The sequence below is a fragment of the Paramacrobiotus metropolitanus genome, unplaced genomic scaffold (genome assembly GCF_019649055.1).
Source record: "Paramacrobiotus metropolitanus isolate TYO unplaced genomic scaffold, Prichtersi_v1.0 Parri_scaffold0000015, whole genome shotgun sequence".
Lineage (NCBI taxonomy): Eukaryota > Metazoa > Tardigrada > Eutardigrada > Parachela > Macrobiotidae > Paramacrobiotus > Paramacrobiotus metropolitanus.
In genome coordinates, this window is record NW_026570235.1 from 459,895 (window position 1) to 474,586 (window position 14,692).

Genomic DNA, 14,692 nt, shown 5'->3' on the forward strand with positions numbered 1-14,692 from the left:
TTCATCAAATTTTCGCTCAATTACTAATTATTAGGTGAATTAATTAAACCTTATTATCTTAAAACTTAATGACGAACTACAGTAAGCACAGCGTAATTACATACAGTTCAGCCTGGCTCACTACGAACGTTTATTAGCAGCGCAGGATAATTTTAAAGAGTTGACAAGCGGTCATGAATGTGAGCGCGAATTATAAAACCGAGCTCAACAGCTCGGTTTTCTAATTCAGCAACTGATTCTCCATCTGACCAATGCGCGCGGCGTTATTAGTGAATCTGTCTGACTCACAAATCAGTGCGTGAGTTGTTGCGCACTCGAGAGTTTTGGCCTAGATACGATTCGCATCAGAGTCCCAATACGTAGTATATTTGACAGCAACTAATAAACCAGATGTTAAAGTAATGTATGTATCCATGAGCTGCATTTAAACGCTGTAATTTTAATACGTATTAGCAAAATCTTCGCGTTAGACCAGCGTAAATGGCGCTGCTGAGTTTTTTTCTGTGATCTTATGAAGATTTAGTCCGTAATGTCTGACTAATCTGGATCCATTTGGTACGGGTACGATAAAAGTGTCGCACGCGAAATGTCTGCCGAAGCAACGCGTCCTTCTGTACCGAACTCCATATGGCCGTCTAGCCTGGATTCACTCAAAAATTTGGCGTCCGAAGTTAGCTCCAAAGTGACATCAGCAAAAAACGCCATTGAGAAACGCCTTCATGACGTCGTGGAAATGTTTCCCGTTATTGATTTAACCCAGGATGCGGCTCCAGTTACTTTATCCGAGCCGCCACGGTTTTATATTCCACAGGAAAGCAGTCAGACGCCGTCATTCTGGACATGCCCGGACTGTACCTACGCGTCCAATTCCGCCTCACGGGAACGGTGTAAAGTGTGTCAAAAGTCGCGAGCGGTTGGCACTGGGACAGTTTTTCGTCGTCCTTCACAGCACTCCGAGGACAATGAGAAGATCGGTTTGAATCCGAACACGTCCAATATGCATCAGTCAAAAAGCACAGGATCGTTGTATCCTTCACTTTCCAGCGTTGCTACTCAGAGTCCGTCTGTCAGTGATCCCTCAAAGTGGGCTTGTGTCCATTGTACACTCCTGAACAGTAATACGACGAGTACGTGTGTGGCGTGCGGTAACAGCAAGACGACTCCCAAAGCATCGCTGCAACGTTTATTATCCGCGGAACAAGGATGGGCTTGTCCGCGATGCACATTTCTTAATTCAGCGTCCGGAAATGTGTGCTTGATGTGTTCCGCATCCAAAGATCCCGCAGGTGGTCTGCAAGCTGTCGATAAGTTTGAAGGCGAAGATGTGGAAATTTTGCGGCAAATACACGAGCAGGAAGCGGTGCAGCAATGGGAAAACATAATTTCTTTCTGTCGTCGGGTAAGTGACTAATCGTTTGGTTCACCGAACCGGGTTTGTTTGAGGAAACCACAGCAGTACCCGCAAATTACACGTTTTTGAATATATACAGTAGTGACATTACACTACTATTTGCTAAGGATTATAGATTCCTCGGATTTATAATTAGTTCCTAATCCTTATAACTACATTTGCTTATTTTTAATTAAGGACAAAAATCCATTTGTCGATGACCGTTTCCCGCCCGTCAATGCGTCACTGTCTATCTGCAAGCCGCCATCAGAGTTTGCCAAAGTTCAAACCTGGCTGCGACCATCTCAGCTGAGGCAGTCACCCGTGAATGGAGTTGTGCCACTGAATCGACGGGATGCTTGGACAGTGTGCCGAACCCCGTTGGCTTCCGATATTCGGCAAGGTACAACAAGTTACTAAAGTTACTTCAAAAGGGACACCTGATCTTGAGTTAGTTACTGATGCCGCTTTCGTATATAGGGATTTTGGGAGACTGTTGGTTTTTGTGCTCCTTATCGGTAGTGGCAGAGCGACCGGCTTTGATTTACAATGTTCTTTTGACTAAAGAATATAACAAGGAAGGAGCGTACTTGATTCGGTTGTGTATCGATGGATTATGGAAGGTACATAATCAATAATACGTACTGTTCATTGTTATGAAATGTTCATGTCTGTCATGTAATTTGATTTAGGTGATTCTCGTGGATGACTTATTTCCAGTGGATGGGTACGGAAATTTGGCCTTTTCGCAGGTATACTGACACTGTTAAGTAATTTGAAAATCGACGACACGTATTGTATTTCTTTGCTGTTAAATTAGGCCGGGCGGAAGCAGCTGTGGGTGCCATTGATCGAAAAGGCTCTGGCGAAAGCACACGGCAGTTATTATTCTATTGAAGGAGGCTTCGTAAATGAAGGTTTGATGTTTTTGACTGGTGCACCATGCGAACGCATCAATCTTGATGGTAAACGAACACGTTCCTGAAGATTTTAAGCCGTTCTGCATTTTAACTTTTGCTTTGCAGCTACTTCGCCAGAAGAGTATGATTCGATTTGGGCTCGATTGCTCAGTTCCCATAGCTCACGGTAGTGAATTTTGAGTCAATTTTCATACTGTAAAGCGAATGAAAAACATTTCACTAAATTCGCTTGATAGGTTTTTAATGGGCGCAAGTTGTGGAAAACTGAATCAGTCGCTGAATGAACAGGAATGCCTAAGCCTTGGTCTTCGTCCGCGGCACAGTTATAGCCTTCTCGATGTCATGGATGCTGATGGAAATAGGTAAATTGTCTCTGCTGAATCTTTTTCGATCGATCGAGCGTATGGTTGCAGCGTTTGTTTTGAAATTTTGGTAGGCTCGTGCGATTACGAGACCCGTGGGGACGGCAAGCGTGGAGAGGAGACTGGAGTGACCGATCCAAAGTATGGACACCGGCATTGAGACAACAGTTGTTACCTCATGGTGATGCCGAGGGACTCTTTTGGATTTCTCTGAGCGATTTTGTGAAGTGGGTGAACGTTGTTATTATTCAATGGCTTGAGAAATAGTCATAGACTCATAGATGTATGTTATTATGGAATAAGAAAGTCAAAATATCAATGATGAAATGGATAATTTTTGTTTGCCATACGAGTGTAGTAACACTGATTAATATCGACACTGTATTTAAACTTGATGTCGAGTAATTGAAGTCTTACTGCTCACAAAGCTGGCGACTCTGGCTGTGATCGTCCAAATGACATTTAACATCTTTTCTATCGGAAGGTATTTCGAAAGTGTGGATATTTCAAAATATCGGGAACACTGGAAGGAAATCCGGGTTCAAGGAAAATTTCCTAACTGCGCTCTGCATACCAATTGGTCGGTGTGGATGTTGAGCGTGACCGAAACAACTGAAGTGGATTTCACGTTGTATCAACAAGGCTACCGGTAGGCTCAAATTACTGATGTGAGATCACAATGATTCTGCAAAAAGATGCTGATTTAAGGTGAGGCTTTTGAATAGGGGCGCTTCAACCGAAATGAATCATCACCATTTGGATTTGGCTTTGCTGGTATTTTCGATCAGTCGAGATGGAAAGGTGATGAAACTGGTGGCTGCTTCTAAACGCACAGCTTTCTCCTTTGTTGGTGAATCGACGCTGCTTGATCCGGGGCAATACGTTGTAAGGGCGCATTGTCTGAGTGTGCTATTTTAACCAGTGAGTCATACTATTTACGTTTGTAGTGTTGGACTATGGCATTTAATCATTTCAACGGTAAGTACGCTTGTTATCGAAATGGCTTATAGTCTGCCGGCACGTGTGATTTAGTTCTTTCAATTTGTTTTCGTGTTTGTAGACATGATTCTGCCGGAAGAAACCTTTCCGAAGAACGTGCTGGCAGTTCACAGTGCGAAATCTATCGTGGTGGAACGACTACCGGCACCCAGATTTGCTTTGGCGGATGCTGTTATTGCTTGGGCTCTGAATAGCGGATCCCCTTCATATGTAAGAGACCGCTTGTCTACGTCATGAGAATCTTTGTTTACCAATGAAGTACAGTAATTCCAGGACTTTATGTTGGTTGTTTTCCAGGATAGAGATGGAGTAGTTGCATATTCCGTTATGACTGGTGGACTGATTTTAGTCTACGAAAATCGATATCGGAATCACAAGTGAGTTCCGAACTTCCGATGGTATAGTATTCTTATTTAATACGTTGGCGTAATAAGGTGTAAACAGTCAACCGTCAGACCATACGGTTTCGAAAAGAAACAAACACTTTAAAACATTCGAGTATTTGCTAGAAAATTCTCAAACTAGCATATATTAATAATTTAACTCTATCGCACTGGGACTAGCTGAGTGGTATACTTAAACAAAAGGAAAGGAGGAATTTTTATGAAATTTTTGCAGTGTGCAACTGATGTGCGACTGTTCTAAGAGTCGTGATGTGGTCAGTACTCGTGGCGTCCTCGTGACCGTGGATCTCATTCCTCCGCTCTCAAGATGTGTGATATGTGTCCTATCTCCTTCTCACGGCAGCTCGTTTTATATTCATTATTTCACCAAACAGCGTGTAGCTAACGCTTGGGATGGTTTGGGTGATTGGGGTCCTCCTGGTGTGAGACATTTGCCGGAAGTTGATACCGACTTGCTCCGTGATCTACATTCCCCTCGTCCACTTTGAAGTCGATTTTACCTGCTCCTTCTGTGCAGCCAAAAATTTGAACAGGACTTATTGTTATTTTACAGACCAAATTTTGATTAGGCAGCAACGTTATAGCTGTACGGCCAAATATGTGAGATTCTTAATCTTAGTTTTTATTTTTTAATTTGCACTTTTGCCTACGGTAGGCTTTTGCCTTAGTTCCTTTTCGTTGTGATTCTTGTGTAACTCTGTAAATGAATATTTGTGGTTTAAAACGGTGTTTGAGGGGAGACGAATTTCCTTGTCAGCCGGTTTTAAAGGTGTATACTTTATACGTATACTGTATTTCGGTTTTAAAGTGAAATAAACTGCGCACAGAACAGACTAAACGAAAGTAGCCTGCTGGTAACTCAAACAGATTAATAGTTGGACGGTTTAGGTAATATATCGGAGCCTAATGATCAGGCCACTACCGTCCTTAATCTAATTAGCCTAAATCCAAACCCGTTACAATTAATTCAAGGAGCAAAAGCGTCAAAGCTTTTTTAGCAATGTCACTTCCTCACTACTCGTCATCGACCCGCTTCAGAATGTAAATTTTCATTGGGATTCCAGAGCTATCTCTCCGAGCAGGGTCACAGTGACTGCTCCGCTACTCAACTGCCGTGCCCTTGTCATAGAACAACACTGAAGATCAAAAGGATGATATTCGTGTCATTTTCCACTCCAATTCAGCATTATTATCTTATGTTTCTCTACCAGCTCGATCACTGGATGTTCTTTAATCATCACTGTTGGAGAATCGATACAAAACACTTTTCCCGTATAACATTATCCAGTCTGCTTTTGGAAATGACGCTGAACAGGCCTGCTCTTCCGAAAATTCAAAAAACCTTAAAAGGTCTTTGATAAGAGTCCATCGCGTTTCGCTAAGCGACTGATGGAATCGTCTGATTCACCCATCCTCCGTACTTCTCCACAAATAGCATAGGCTTTCACTTTTCCGGTTGCTTTGCCTTCGCTGTCCAACTATAAACAAGAAAAGGATTGCAGTTTCATCATTACAAAGCAAAGCCATGAATATGCTATAAAAACCGAAATATCCAGCAAAGACAGCAGCAAAGCACAAAGCATGCAGTACACAGCTGCTCGTTCAAAGTTCCGTTTAGCTATAACAATTCAGCGGCTAGGTGATCTTATATCAACGCTTACCTCCGCTAAATTTATCTGAATTGAGGCATTATCCTGGGCGGAAATGAGCCGGTTCGTGGAGGAACTGCAAAACATAGGTTCTTCATACGCGTAGGTCGCTGACAACCACAATACACCATATGCTCCATACTTACCACTTCCTTGGGATATAAAGATCCACAAATTCTCCGGCGTCGTTCTGCATTTTGGATGAATTAATGGACGAATAAATCAAGAAATCTATTTATCCCCAAAAGTGTAAGTACCAACAGTTCTTCCCGAATCTTTCAATGCAGGCAGCGGAATAATATGTGTCCGTCACCGTATTAACATCAGGGCACCAGAGTAGAACACGACTAGCTCAAGAGAGCCAGACCCCCAAAAATTAACCGCGTAATGCTAGAAGCTGATGTTGAGTAATCAGATAATGTTTTTATTTTGTAGCTGTCTGAAAACTGTACAACGGTTACATAAATATTTTCTAGCTGCGTTGAAAAAAAGGGTAATTTGCAACCCGACTGAGTGGCAATAGATTTCTCTCATATTTTAGTATTATTATTGGTAGGAGTCTTACGATTGATTCGGACATTCATCACAATTCAGAGCGTTTTTGGAGCGTCTGCATATGCCTCTACTACAGGCTACGCGACAACAAATTGATTCTGTTTCTGGGGAAGCATAGCAAAACTGGTTTTGTACGGTACAGTATATGAATCCTAACGTGAGCAATAATAGAGCCGCTCAGACGTTCACATCGCTGTCTGCTGGGTTGGGTATTGATTTTTTATCGGAGGTTTTTTATGGATTGAATGAGGAACATCAACTGCGCAAGTCATATGGTACAATAGTAGAAACCGCCTTATAATCTTCTCTACCAAAGGAGATATCTGCGTTTGGGATTTTGGGGAACATGTAAGTGAAAGACATGCTTTTAGTAATTTGTTCGGGTCGGACGCAATGCTTAATTTATAGTTCTGGAGTCTTGACGTAAGGTTTTAAAAAATTGCCGTGGATTGTTAACAGTATAGTGCATAATGTTGGCGTGAAAAATTTGGTAGTAGTGATCAGGTGACTCCGTTTGCGTATGTGGAGAATCTGATTTCATGCGCGTCTTCATCTCCTAGTTGAACCTTTCCGACCTTCAGCAGAAGGTTCACGACTTTTTATCCTCCGTACAAGGACCACGCAAAAATGGGAAGCTTATTTCGAAGTCAGGAAATGACTTTGTGTCAGCTCTTCCTGCAGTCGGAAGCAGCATATGCGTGCGTGTCGGAGTTGGGCGAGCTGGGCTTGGTCCAGTTCCGCGATGTAAGGCACTGCCGTTTTACGTCAGAGTTCGACGATTTGAAACTGAACCTTTCTTTTTCAGTTGAATCCCGACGTGAATGCATTCCAGCGGAAGTTCGTTAACGAAATTCGTCGCTGCGACGAAATGGAACGTATTTTGCGTAAGTCACATGACAGCCATTGCACTAAGGCGTACGTACCAGGCGGAAATGAAATGTTGTTGTGTGCCGTAGGATTTTTGGATAAGGAAGTCCGCAAAGACGGCATTCCGATTCTGGAGACTGGAGAGAATCCAGAAGCGCCACAGCCGAGGGAAATGATTGATTTAGAAGTACGAACAGAATTCGTTTTTGATAAGATTTTTGAAAAAAAAATTATTTGTTGAATTTAGGCGACGTTTGAAAAGCTCGAAAACGAAATGAAGGAAATCAATGCCAATTCGGAAGCGCTGAAACGTAATTATTTGGAGCTTACGGAACTGAAACATATTCTTCGCAAGACCCAGAATTTCTTTGATGAGGTTAGTTGTATTTGCTGTAACCGTGGGACGTTTTTTTAGCTTGCGTATTTTGTGAAGTATGTGAGTTGGTCAGAAACTTGTGACAAGTGCGCGCTTGTGGGTTTGGTGGTTTTCTTTTTTTGTTTGCTCAAATGGGTGGAATCTGGGCTTTTTTAACACAATTTATAATAACCCAGCTACTTTGCTAAACACAGATGCAGCAAGATACTAACCCTATGCGACCAGACGAGCATGCTGGTCTGCTGCAGCCTGCTGAGGGACCGACGGAAGTCAGCAGCCATGCTGCTTTAAAATTAGGGTGAGGGGTTTCACCACTGACCTTGCTTATTTACTGATAACTACAACACTCTTCCTAACGCTGCTTTCTTCTGTCAGTACGTACATAACTCCATCCGCATGTTGCAGAGGTTCACTAACAACCGGGCTCTATTTCTTTACTCATAACAATTAACCGGGGTGGTCGCTAACAGCCTTGATAGGAGGGACGCAGGACTTAAGTTGTTTGTGTCATTTTATTTTCGAGAAGACGCTACATAAATACTTTTGTAAAAATTTAGCGCGAAAGTGAACATTTCTCATCATCTTCGGAAGCGTCTGGATTGACATCAGATAAAGGTCTTTTTATTCCATCTGACGGACAGGGTCCGTCATCAATGGCCAGTAATCTTGGGTGCGTATGGTGGTATGCAGGAAAAAGCTTGATAAGAGAAAACCTAAAGCCTGGAACAAATGGTAAATAGGTATATAGAATGCCCGTGTGACTGAAGTACAGCTCCTGTTTTGAAAGGTTTGTGGTAAGGTATAAGAAAGCAGCGTTACTGATTTAAGGCTTTGTTGGTGGGACTGTTTTTGTTCAGTTTTTAACATTTGAGTTTCCTGTAGTTTTGTGGCTGGAGTTATTTTGCGTGAACGGATACCAGCGTTCGAACGGATGTTGTGGCGAGTCTGTCGGGGTAACGTTTTCCTTCGACATACCGAAATCGAAGCACCACTAGAAGATCCTCACACTGGCAATGAAGTGTTCAAGTCTGTGTTTATCATTTTCTTCCAAGGCGACCAACTGAAGAATCGCGTTAAGAAAATTTGCGAAGCGTAAGGCAGAGGCGAAAATTCGATAAATTGCCAACAACTGCATGCACCCTGGTGGTTTTTTTAGTTTCCGCGCAACATTGTACCCATGTCCAGAAACTCCCGCAGAGCGTCGCGAAATGGCATTTGGTGTTATGACTCGAATTGAGGACTTGACAACGGTAAAATAATTTTGTGTTGGCCTTTTTAATAGTTTCGTTAATGTTTACGGGATTCTTGCAGGTGTTGGGTCAAACTCAAGATCATCGTCATCGAGTGCTCGTGGCAGCCGCTAAGAACATCAATATGTGGTTCATTAAAGTCCATAAGATCAAAGCGATCTACCATACTTTGAATTTTTTCAATTTGGATGTGACCCAGAAATGTCTGATCGGGGAATGTTGGTGTCCGGTGGCCGATTTGGATCGTATCCGATTGGCATTGCGTCGTGGCACGGTACTTCACTTAATTTCACCTTTTGCCATTTTTGCTACGATAGTACTTATAATTTATGTTATGATTTGTAGGAATTGAGTGGTGCAACAGTTCCGTCAATTCTTAATCGAATGGATACTTCTGAAGTTCCACCAACTTATCACAAGACGGATAAATTCACATCTGGATATCAGAATATCGTGGATGCGTACGGTATTGCTAACTATCGGGAGGTTAATCCGGCCCCTTTCACGGTCATCACCTTCCCATTTTTGTTTGCGGTCATGTTCGGTGACACGGGTCATGGTGCTGTAATGGCGGCACTTGCATTCTTTTTGGTGTGGAAAGAAAATTGGATCATGACTCGGAGAATTGAAGGCGAGGTAATTAAAAAGGATAATAATTATCAATAATACTAACTACATTAGGGATCCCTGCTAACTGAATAATTTATGTAAATCACATTTTCAAAATTTTTCGAAGAGGTGTCAATAGCGAAGTGGAGATTCAGTTACTCAGATTCAGAAAATTCAGTGGTCACGTGATTGCAGATTTTTGGAACCATTTTTGGAGGACGGTATATTATCTTTATGATGGGATTATTCAGTATTTACACTGGTATAATCTATAATGACATATTCAGCAAATCCTTCAATATTTTTGGAAGTCGATGGACAGCCAATAGGTCTATTTACCAGTAAGTTCTCATTATTATGCGAAAATTTACTGTTTTATGTTTAATACCTAACCATCGTACTTCGATGCTAGCTACGGAAAGACCATGTCCCAGCGGAGGCCGATTACTGGCAATTGGATCCGATTTTGGACTACAAGAACGCTAGCGGTCCATATCCGTTCGGCATCGACCCAATTTGGGCTTTGGCTTCCAATAAAATCTCCTTCATCAATTCGTTCAAAATGAAGATGTCGGTTATTTTGGGCGTTATGCAGGTATGACTTCGATAATTAATTTGTTCTCGGTATGTGAATCATGCCTTACTGCCTTCATGAGTGCATTTTCCTCGCTTCCAGATGATGTTCGGAATTGTTCTTAGCTGTTTCAACCATGTGTGAGTAGTACATCGAATTTTTTCTGTTGGGATTGACCACTAAAAGGCGACTTCTTTTACAGATTCTTCGGGAAAATGTTGAATGTGTTCTGTGAATTCATTCCCCAAGTCTTATTCTTGATGTGCTTATTTGGGTACCTGGTTGTCCTGATCTTTTACAAATGGGTCAATTTCACTGCCTATGAATCAGGATGTGCACCGAGCTTGCTGATTGGGTTGATCAATATGTTTTTACTAAAATATCAGCCAAATCCTCCTCCTGATGGGTCTGGACGGCCATGCCTGAAGAACATAATTTATAGTTCGCAGGTTGGAAAGGTTTTTCTAGAGGCTCTTGAACGTTTTTTTTCTCAATTTATTTTCAATTGCAGCAAAGCTTCCAAACATTTCTGGTCTTACTTGCTCTGATTTGTGTGCCATGGATGTTATGCATCAAACCATTTATTATGTATCGGCGCTTTAAAAGAACGGTAAGTGATTTGATTGTGCACGACTAGTCAGTTCACCGAAAATGCAAAATTTGTTTTACAGCAAGCCGCAATGCCCTTGAATAATGTGGCTGATGATAGCAACCACACTGACCACAAAGAACATCATGGTGGTGGCGGTGGACATGACGATCATGGCGAGGGAAGCGGAACGGTAATTTATTATGCTCCCTTTTTTTCTTTGAGTTTTACTGCATTTAATAATTTTGCCTCGATGGAATAATTATTAAGTACTGTAATCTTAAAAACTTTTCTTTTGCAGTTTGATACCGGCAATGTGATAATCTACCAGGCGATTCATACCATAGAATTCTGCTTGGGTATCATCAGTAATACGGCTTCTTATCTGCGTTTGTGGGCGCTCAGCTTGGCTCATGCCCGTACGTTTTTGCCCGTTTAGCTTTGTGGATTGTTTTTTTTCAGCATAATTGAAATTTTGCAGAGCTCTCGGAAGTGTTGTGGACGATGGTGATGAAATTTTCGTTTAGCATGGATGGATGGGGCGGAATACCATTATTGTTTTTCCTCTTCGGGGCGTGGGCTGGATTGACTCTGGCTATTTTGGTTATGATGGAAGGGATGAGTGCGTTTTTGCATGCACTGCGTCTCCATTGGTATGTTTACCTTCTTTGTGTCCGCTTTTTATGCAAAAAGTACGATACCCTTTGTTGAGTAACCGTGATTACTAATAATTTAGAGTTTAACAGCAAGAAACGCGTAAAAGCAACAGTTCTTCCTGATGGCTGAACTGTAATTAATTTTTCAGGGTGGAATTTCAGAACAAATTCTACGGTGGACAAGGCTATGCTTTCACGCCTTTCTCATTCTCCAATATGCTGGATGTTAATAAGCCAGCTAACGAAGACTAGTTTTACGTACTGAGTTGAAACTGCAGTATCTTTGCAGTACAAGGCTTGGTTTGTTTGTAATATTTCTTTTGCTTTGATAATCTCGCTAAATTATTTACGTGGTTAGTGCTGTAGATGTTTTAAATGTTACTAACGTAAGAAGTGTTGTCGTATTTAGATACTCCGTATTCATCTCGTTGCTCCGGATAGATATAATTGTGCATTCCTGCTTGTGAATAACGTTTTAGCAAACCTGAGCATTGACGCTTCACCAGAGACACGCCTACTTACTCTAAAAATTTAAAGGAAGAACACTAATTTTATTTTCGAGTCTGTTGATCCACTCAACTAAATATTTAAGTACAGATATATGACATGAAAAGCTTCGACATGAGTTTCTCAACAGAACGATTATTATTTAAAAAGCCCAATGTAATGCCATTAAAAACGGGACTACAAACTGCTGTCCCCAATTCGCAAACTTGGAAAGCTATGAGTAGACCTGGGATGTATATACACAAAAATAACAAAACATCAAACCAAATTTTCACGTCGAAGCTGTTGGACATAATAACTGCAGTCCGAGTCGCTGATACGGAGATCATACGATTTGACATCCACTAGTTTGAGCAGTTCACGCAAATACAAAGGAACGAGGACTTGAAGTTGTTTCAAAGACTTCAGATAGAATCGGATGGCGGGCTCCAGCTCCGCGGAGTCTTGGAGAAGTTCATTTAATGTTGTGCCGTCAATATTAGTTTCGGTTGTCTTTAGGGCTACTCCTAAGCCGGCGAGAGCTTCTATAGCCGCGTCATAATACTGTGTAAGAATGCTTTTTTCATCCATAGCATCACCACGAACATACAGCTCTGAAAGAATCCGGACGTCATCAAGGCAGTGCAACGAGGGTGTGGCAAGAAGTGCTTTGCCTGCACCATCATAACGTTCATCCAGAGAATCCATCAGGCGTAAATCATAGAAGCTAGCCATTTTCATCAAGTATGAAATAACACCCCAGATCACATTCTGAAATTGCAAGTACTACATTATACTACAAGCACTACAACTGCGCTCCAAAAATTTCTTATGCCATGCTACAGCACAAACCTTAAAATGCGTCATCTCGAAATGTGGCAGTGATGTCACATTCTTAATTTTCCGCAACTGTATGGCATAATCGCGTAGCGGGCTAATCCAAAACTGAACAAAACTTCCCAGTTGAGTCAGATCCCGTGTGCTTAGTTTAACTGTGAAAAATTCCCTCAAAAGTGCTGTTTCGGTTCGAAAGCATTCATGTATTCCACTTCGCAACTGCAACTCCAGGTATGGTAACCACACCCAATTCATGCGACGTAAATCCTTCAGCACAGGAGGAAGGGCCACAATGTCGAAGAAATTCAACTGTGTAAATTTATGCGCGGTTACCAAAGACTGTTTGACTACGTCCAAATTAAACTGCCATAGACGAATAATGGCAAACGACAAGCAGTGATAGTAAATCCATATACGAAACAGCATCCCAAGTGGAAAAAGCAATGGAAAAAAGAAGAGTAAACCCAAAACGATCAAAAAGGGTTGATTTGGAACAGCAACAACGATGTTCAGCTTGTCTTTGATAAGAATTACTGCAGCGCCCTTAGCTTCCATTATGAATGAAATGGGGCTGTTGAAGAATTTTCTCCATAATGGAGTACCGGCAATTCCATCACGAAGCAATCCAATAAAAAATTCTCCTTTCCAGAACCGATATATGTCCACTGCCACAATCAGTGAATAAACGAATATGAAAGGCTGAAAACCAACAGGATATAATTGTGTTTCCGTTCAGTGAGAGGCAGTAAACGAATTTTCATACGAACAAATCAAAATTTTTTAGACTTACTTTAAAACTTCGTTTAGTAAATTTACGAAACAAAAATCTGATTAATGCCAATAAGAGAGTTCAGCCGAAGAATTCAAACTTACCACAAGAATCTTAAATAATATTTCCCAGAGAAAAATTTCCCACCACAGCACCGCTGTGCTCCGATCAGCTGCTTCTATCAGCTCCATTTCCCGAGTCAGACTAGCATTTCCATCGACAGTTTTCTCCACTGCGAGAGGAACATTCGGACGCAATGCCAACAGCGCCAAACATGCCAAAATCCACGGACCATTTAACAGTAAAACATTGTGAATCATTTCGGTTACTTTGGCTTCTCGGCGGATGAAAACCGGTGGCGGAACACGTAGGCAGCGTGCAAAATGCCAACTCGCAGCCACAGAGAGAAACAGCGTCCCGAAGACCGTTCGCCAACTGAAGACCGACTCCACACTGAACAAATGTTTAAAATCATGGAAAAACATATTCTGCGTGCGCAGATGCAGATGAATGTAGAACACATCGATGAATTTGGCAATGAAAATCCACACAGTCAGAAGGAAGAATGTGTAGAGAAACTGCCAGATAATGGCTCGTCCCAGTTTGGGCAACAGAATGTTACGGTAAAAATAATCCACAGGCGCCGTGATGATGCGGTGTCGCTCGCGCTGGCTGATCCTGAGTAACCGAAGACTGCCGGCCTCTGAAATTGCAAAGTCTGTTAGCGATTCTTCACTCAAAGCAAATCAAGGATTCACGGTAAATTACGCTGCTTATCGACAGTCTGTTCCAGATCTTGGAGATTCCTGAATTGAGGTTCGAAGACGCGACGGACCACGTTCTGAAGGCTGCTGGTGGATGAAATCACAGGAGATGGTGCAGCGGTATGCGCAAATGCCGGGCCATTGCGATTAGTGCCTAATCCGCTCATTCCGTTGGAGTTCGGCCGTATACTGCCCAGCGCGGTGCGTTGGAACTCTGAATGCGCATTGCCTTCCGCCGCGCCGTACGTGCCAAATGTACTCGTTATCATAGTCTATGACAGCAAAACTGATTTGTGGTTATGTCAAGCAGCTGTTAAGAGTTTATAGTCGCAAATGCCATCGTCGCCATGTATTCAACACTAACAACTTACGAAGTTACGGCTGATGGCACTGGTTGACTGGGTTTGCGGTTCACCATCCAAGCATCCACGAAGCGGGGAAATCAGTCAGACTGGCATTAAACTCGAACTCAAACTGACTCAATAAAAGTTAAGGTTCGTTACTTACACAGTATGACAGATGCGGATCATTCCTTTGGCTCTCTAGAACAAATCTGAAAACTGAGGAGATATTAAACTGCAAAAAGGGCAGCGGACGCGTTGGAAAAACAGCAGGCCAAAAGCTGTTTTGCTGTTG

The 14,692-nt window shown here is 42.1% G+C and overlaps 4 protein-coding genes across 4 annotated transcripts; 2 read left to right on the top strand and 2 right to left on the bottom strand.

Moving 5' to 3' along the window:
- The first annotated feature begins 418 nt into the window (after positions 1 to 418).
- LOC129584901 (calpain-15-like) lies at positions 419 to 4,903 on the top strand. The gene is made up of 14 exons (XM_055477320.1): positions 419 to 1,399; positions 1,589 to 1,793; positions 1,871 to 2,013; positions 2,083 to 2,142; positions 2,211 to 2,355; positions 2,416 to 2,476; positions 2,547 to 2,672; positions 2,747 to 2,899; positions 3,157 to 3,321; positions 3,398 to 3,557; positions 3,620 to 3,650; positions 3,733 to 3,881; positions 3,969 to 4,048; positions 4,290 to 4,903. Exons 1-14 carry the CDS (start codon positions 587 to 589, stop codon positions 4,561 to 4,563), a joined length of 2,565 nt encoding a protein of 854 aa, XP_055333295.1. The 5' UTR covers positions 419 to 586; the 3' UTR covers positions 4,564 to 4,903.
- A 388-nt stretch (positions 4,904 to 5,291) lies between these two features.
- LOC129585031 (40S ribosomal protein S21-like) lies at positions 5,292 to 6,031 on the bottom strand. The gene is made up of 3 exons (XM_055477541.1): positions 5,871 to 6,031; positions 5,737 to 5,800; positions 5,292 to 5,553 (listed from the first exon to the last, which is right to left on the bottom strand). Exons 1-3 carry the CDS (start codon positions 5,918 to 5,920, stop codon positions 5,419 to 5,421), a joined length of 249 nt encoding a protein of 82 aa, XP_055333516.1. The 5' UTR covers positions 5,921 to 6,031; the 3' UTR covers positions 5,292 to 5,418.
- Positions 6,032 to 6,403: 372 nt separating this feature from the next.
- LOC129585032 (V-type proton ATPase 116 kDa subunit a 1-like) lies at positions 6,404 to 11,825 on the top strand. Its single transcript, XM_055477542.1, is given in 19 exon segments — positions 6,404 to 6,627; positions 6,840 to 7,023; positions 7,085 to 7,163; positions 7,236 to 7,333; positions 7,394 to 7,522; positions 7,717 to 7,820; positions 8,405 to 8,614; positions 8,679 to 8,772; positions 8,834 to 9,046; positions 9,118 to 9,408; positions 9,577 to 9,726; positions 9,794 to 9,976; positions 10,058 to 10,095; positions 10,158 to 10,404; positions 10,467 to 10,565; positions 10,627 to 10,737; positions 10,846 to 10,963; positions 11,026 to 11,197; positions 11,350 to 11,825. Coding segments are annotated over 18 exon segments (2,556 nt in total). The 5' UTR covers positions 6,404 to 6,627; positions 6,840 to 6,906; the 3' UTR covers positions 11,453 to 11,825.
- LOC129585029 (uncharacterized) lies at positions 11,737 to 14,680 on the bottom strand. The gene is made up of 5 exons (XM_055477535.1): positions 14,428 to 14,680; positions 14,061 to 14,328; positions 13,397 to 13,995; positions 12,539 to 13,222; positions 11,737 to 12,457 (listed from the first exon to the last, which is right to left on the bottom strand). The coding sequence occupies exons 2-5, from the start codon at positions 14,323 to 14,325 to the stop codon at positions 11,966 to 11,968; spliced, it is 2,040 nt and encodes a 679-aa protein (XP_055333510.1). The 5' UTR covers positions 14,326 to 14,328; positions 14,428 to 14,680; the 3' UTR covers positions 11,737 to 11,965.
- Positions 14,681 to 14,692: the final 12 nt, after the last annotated feature.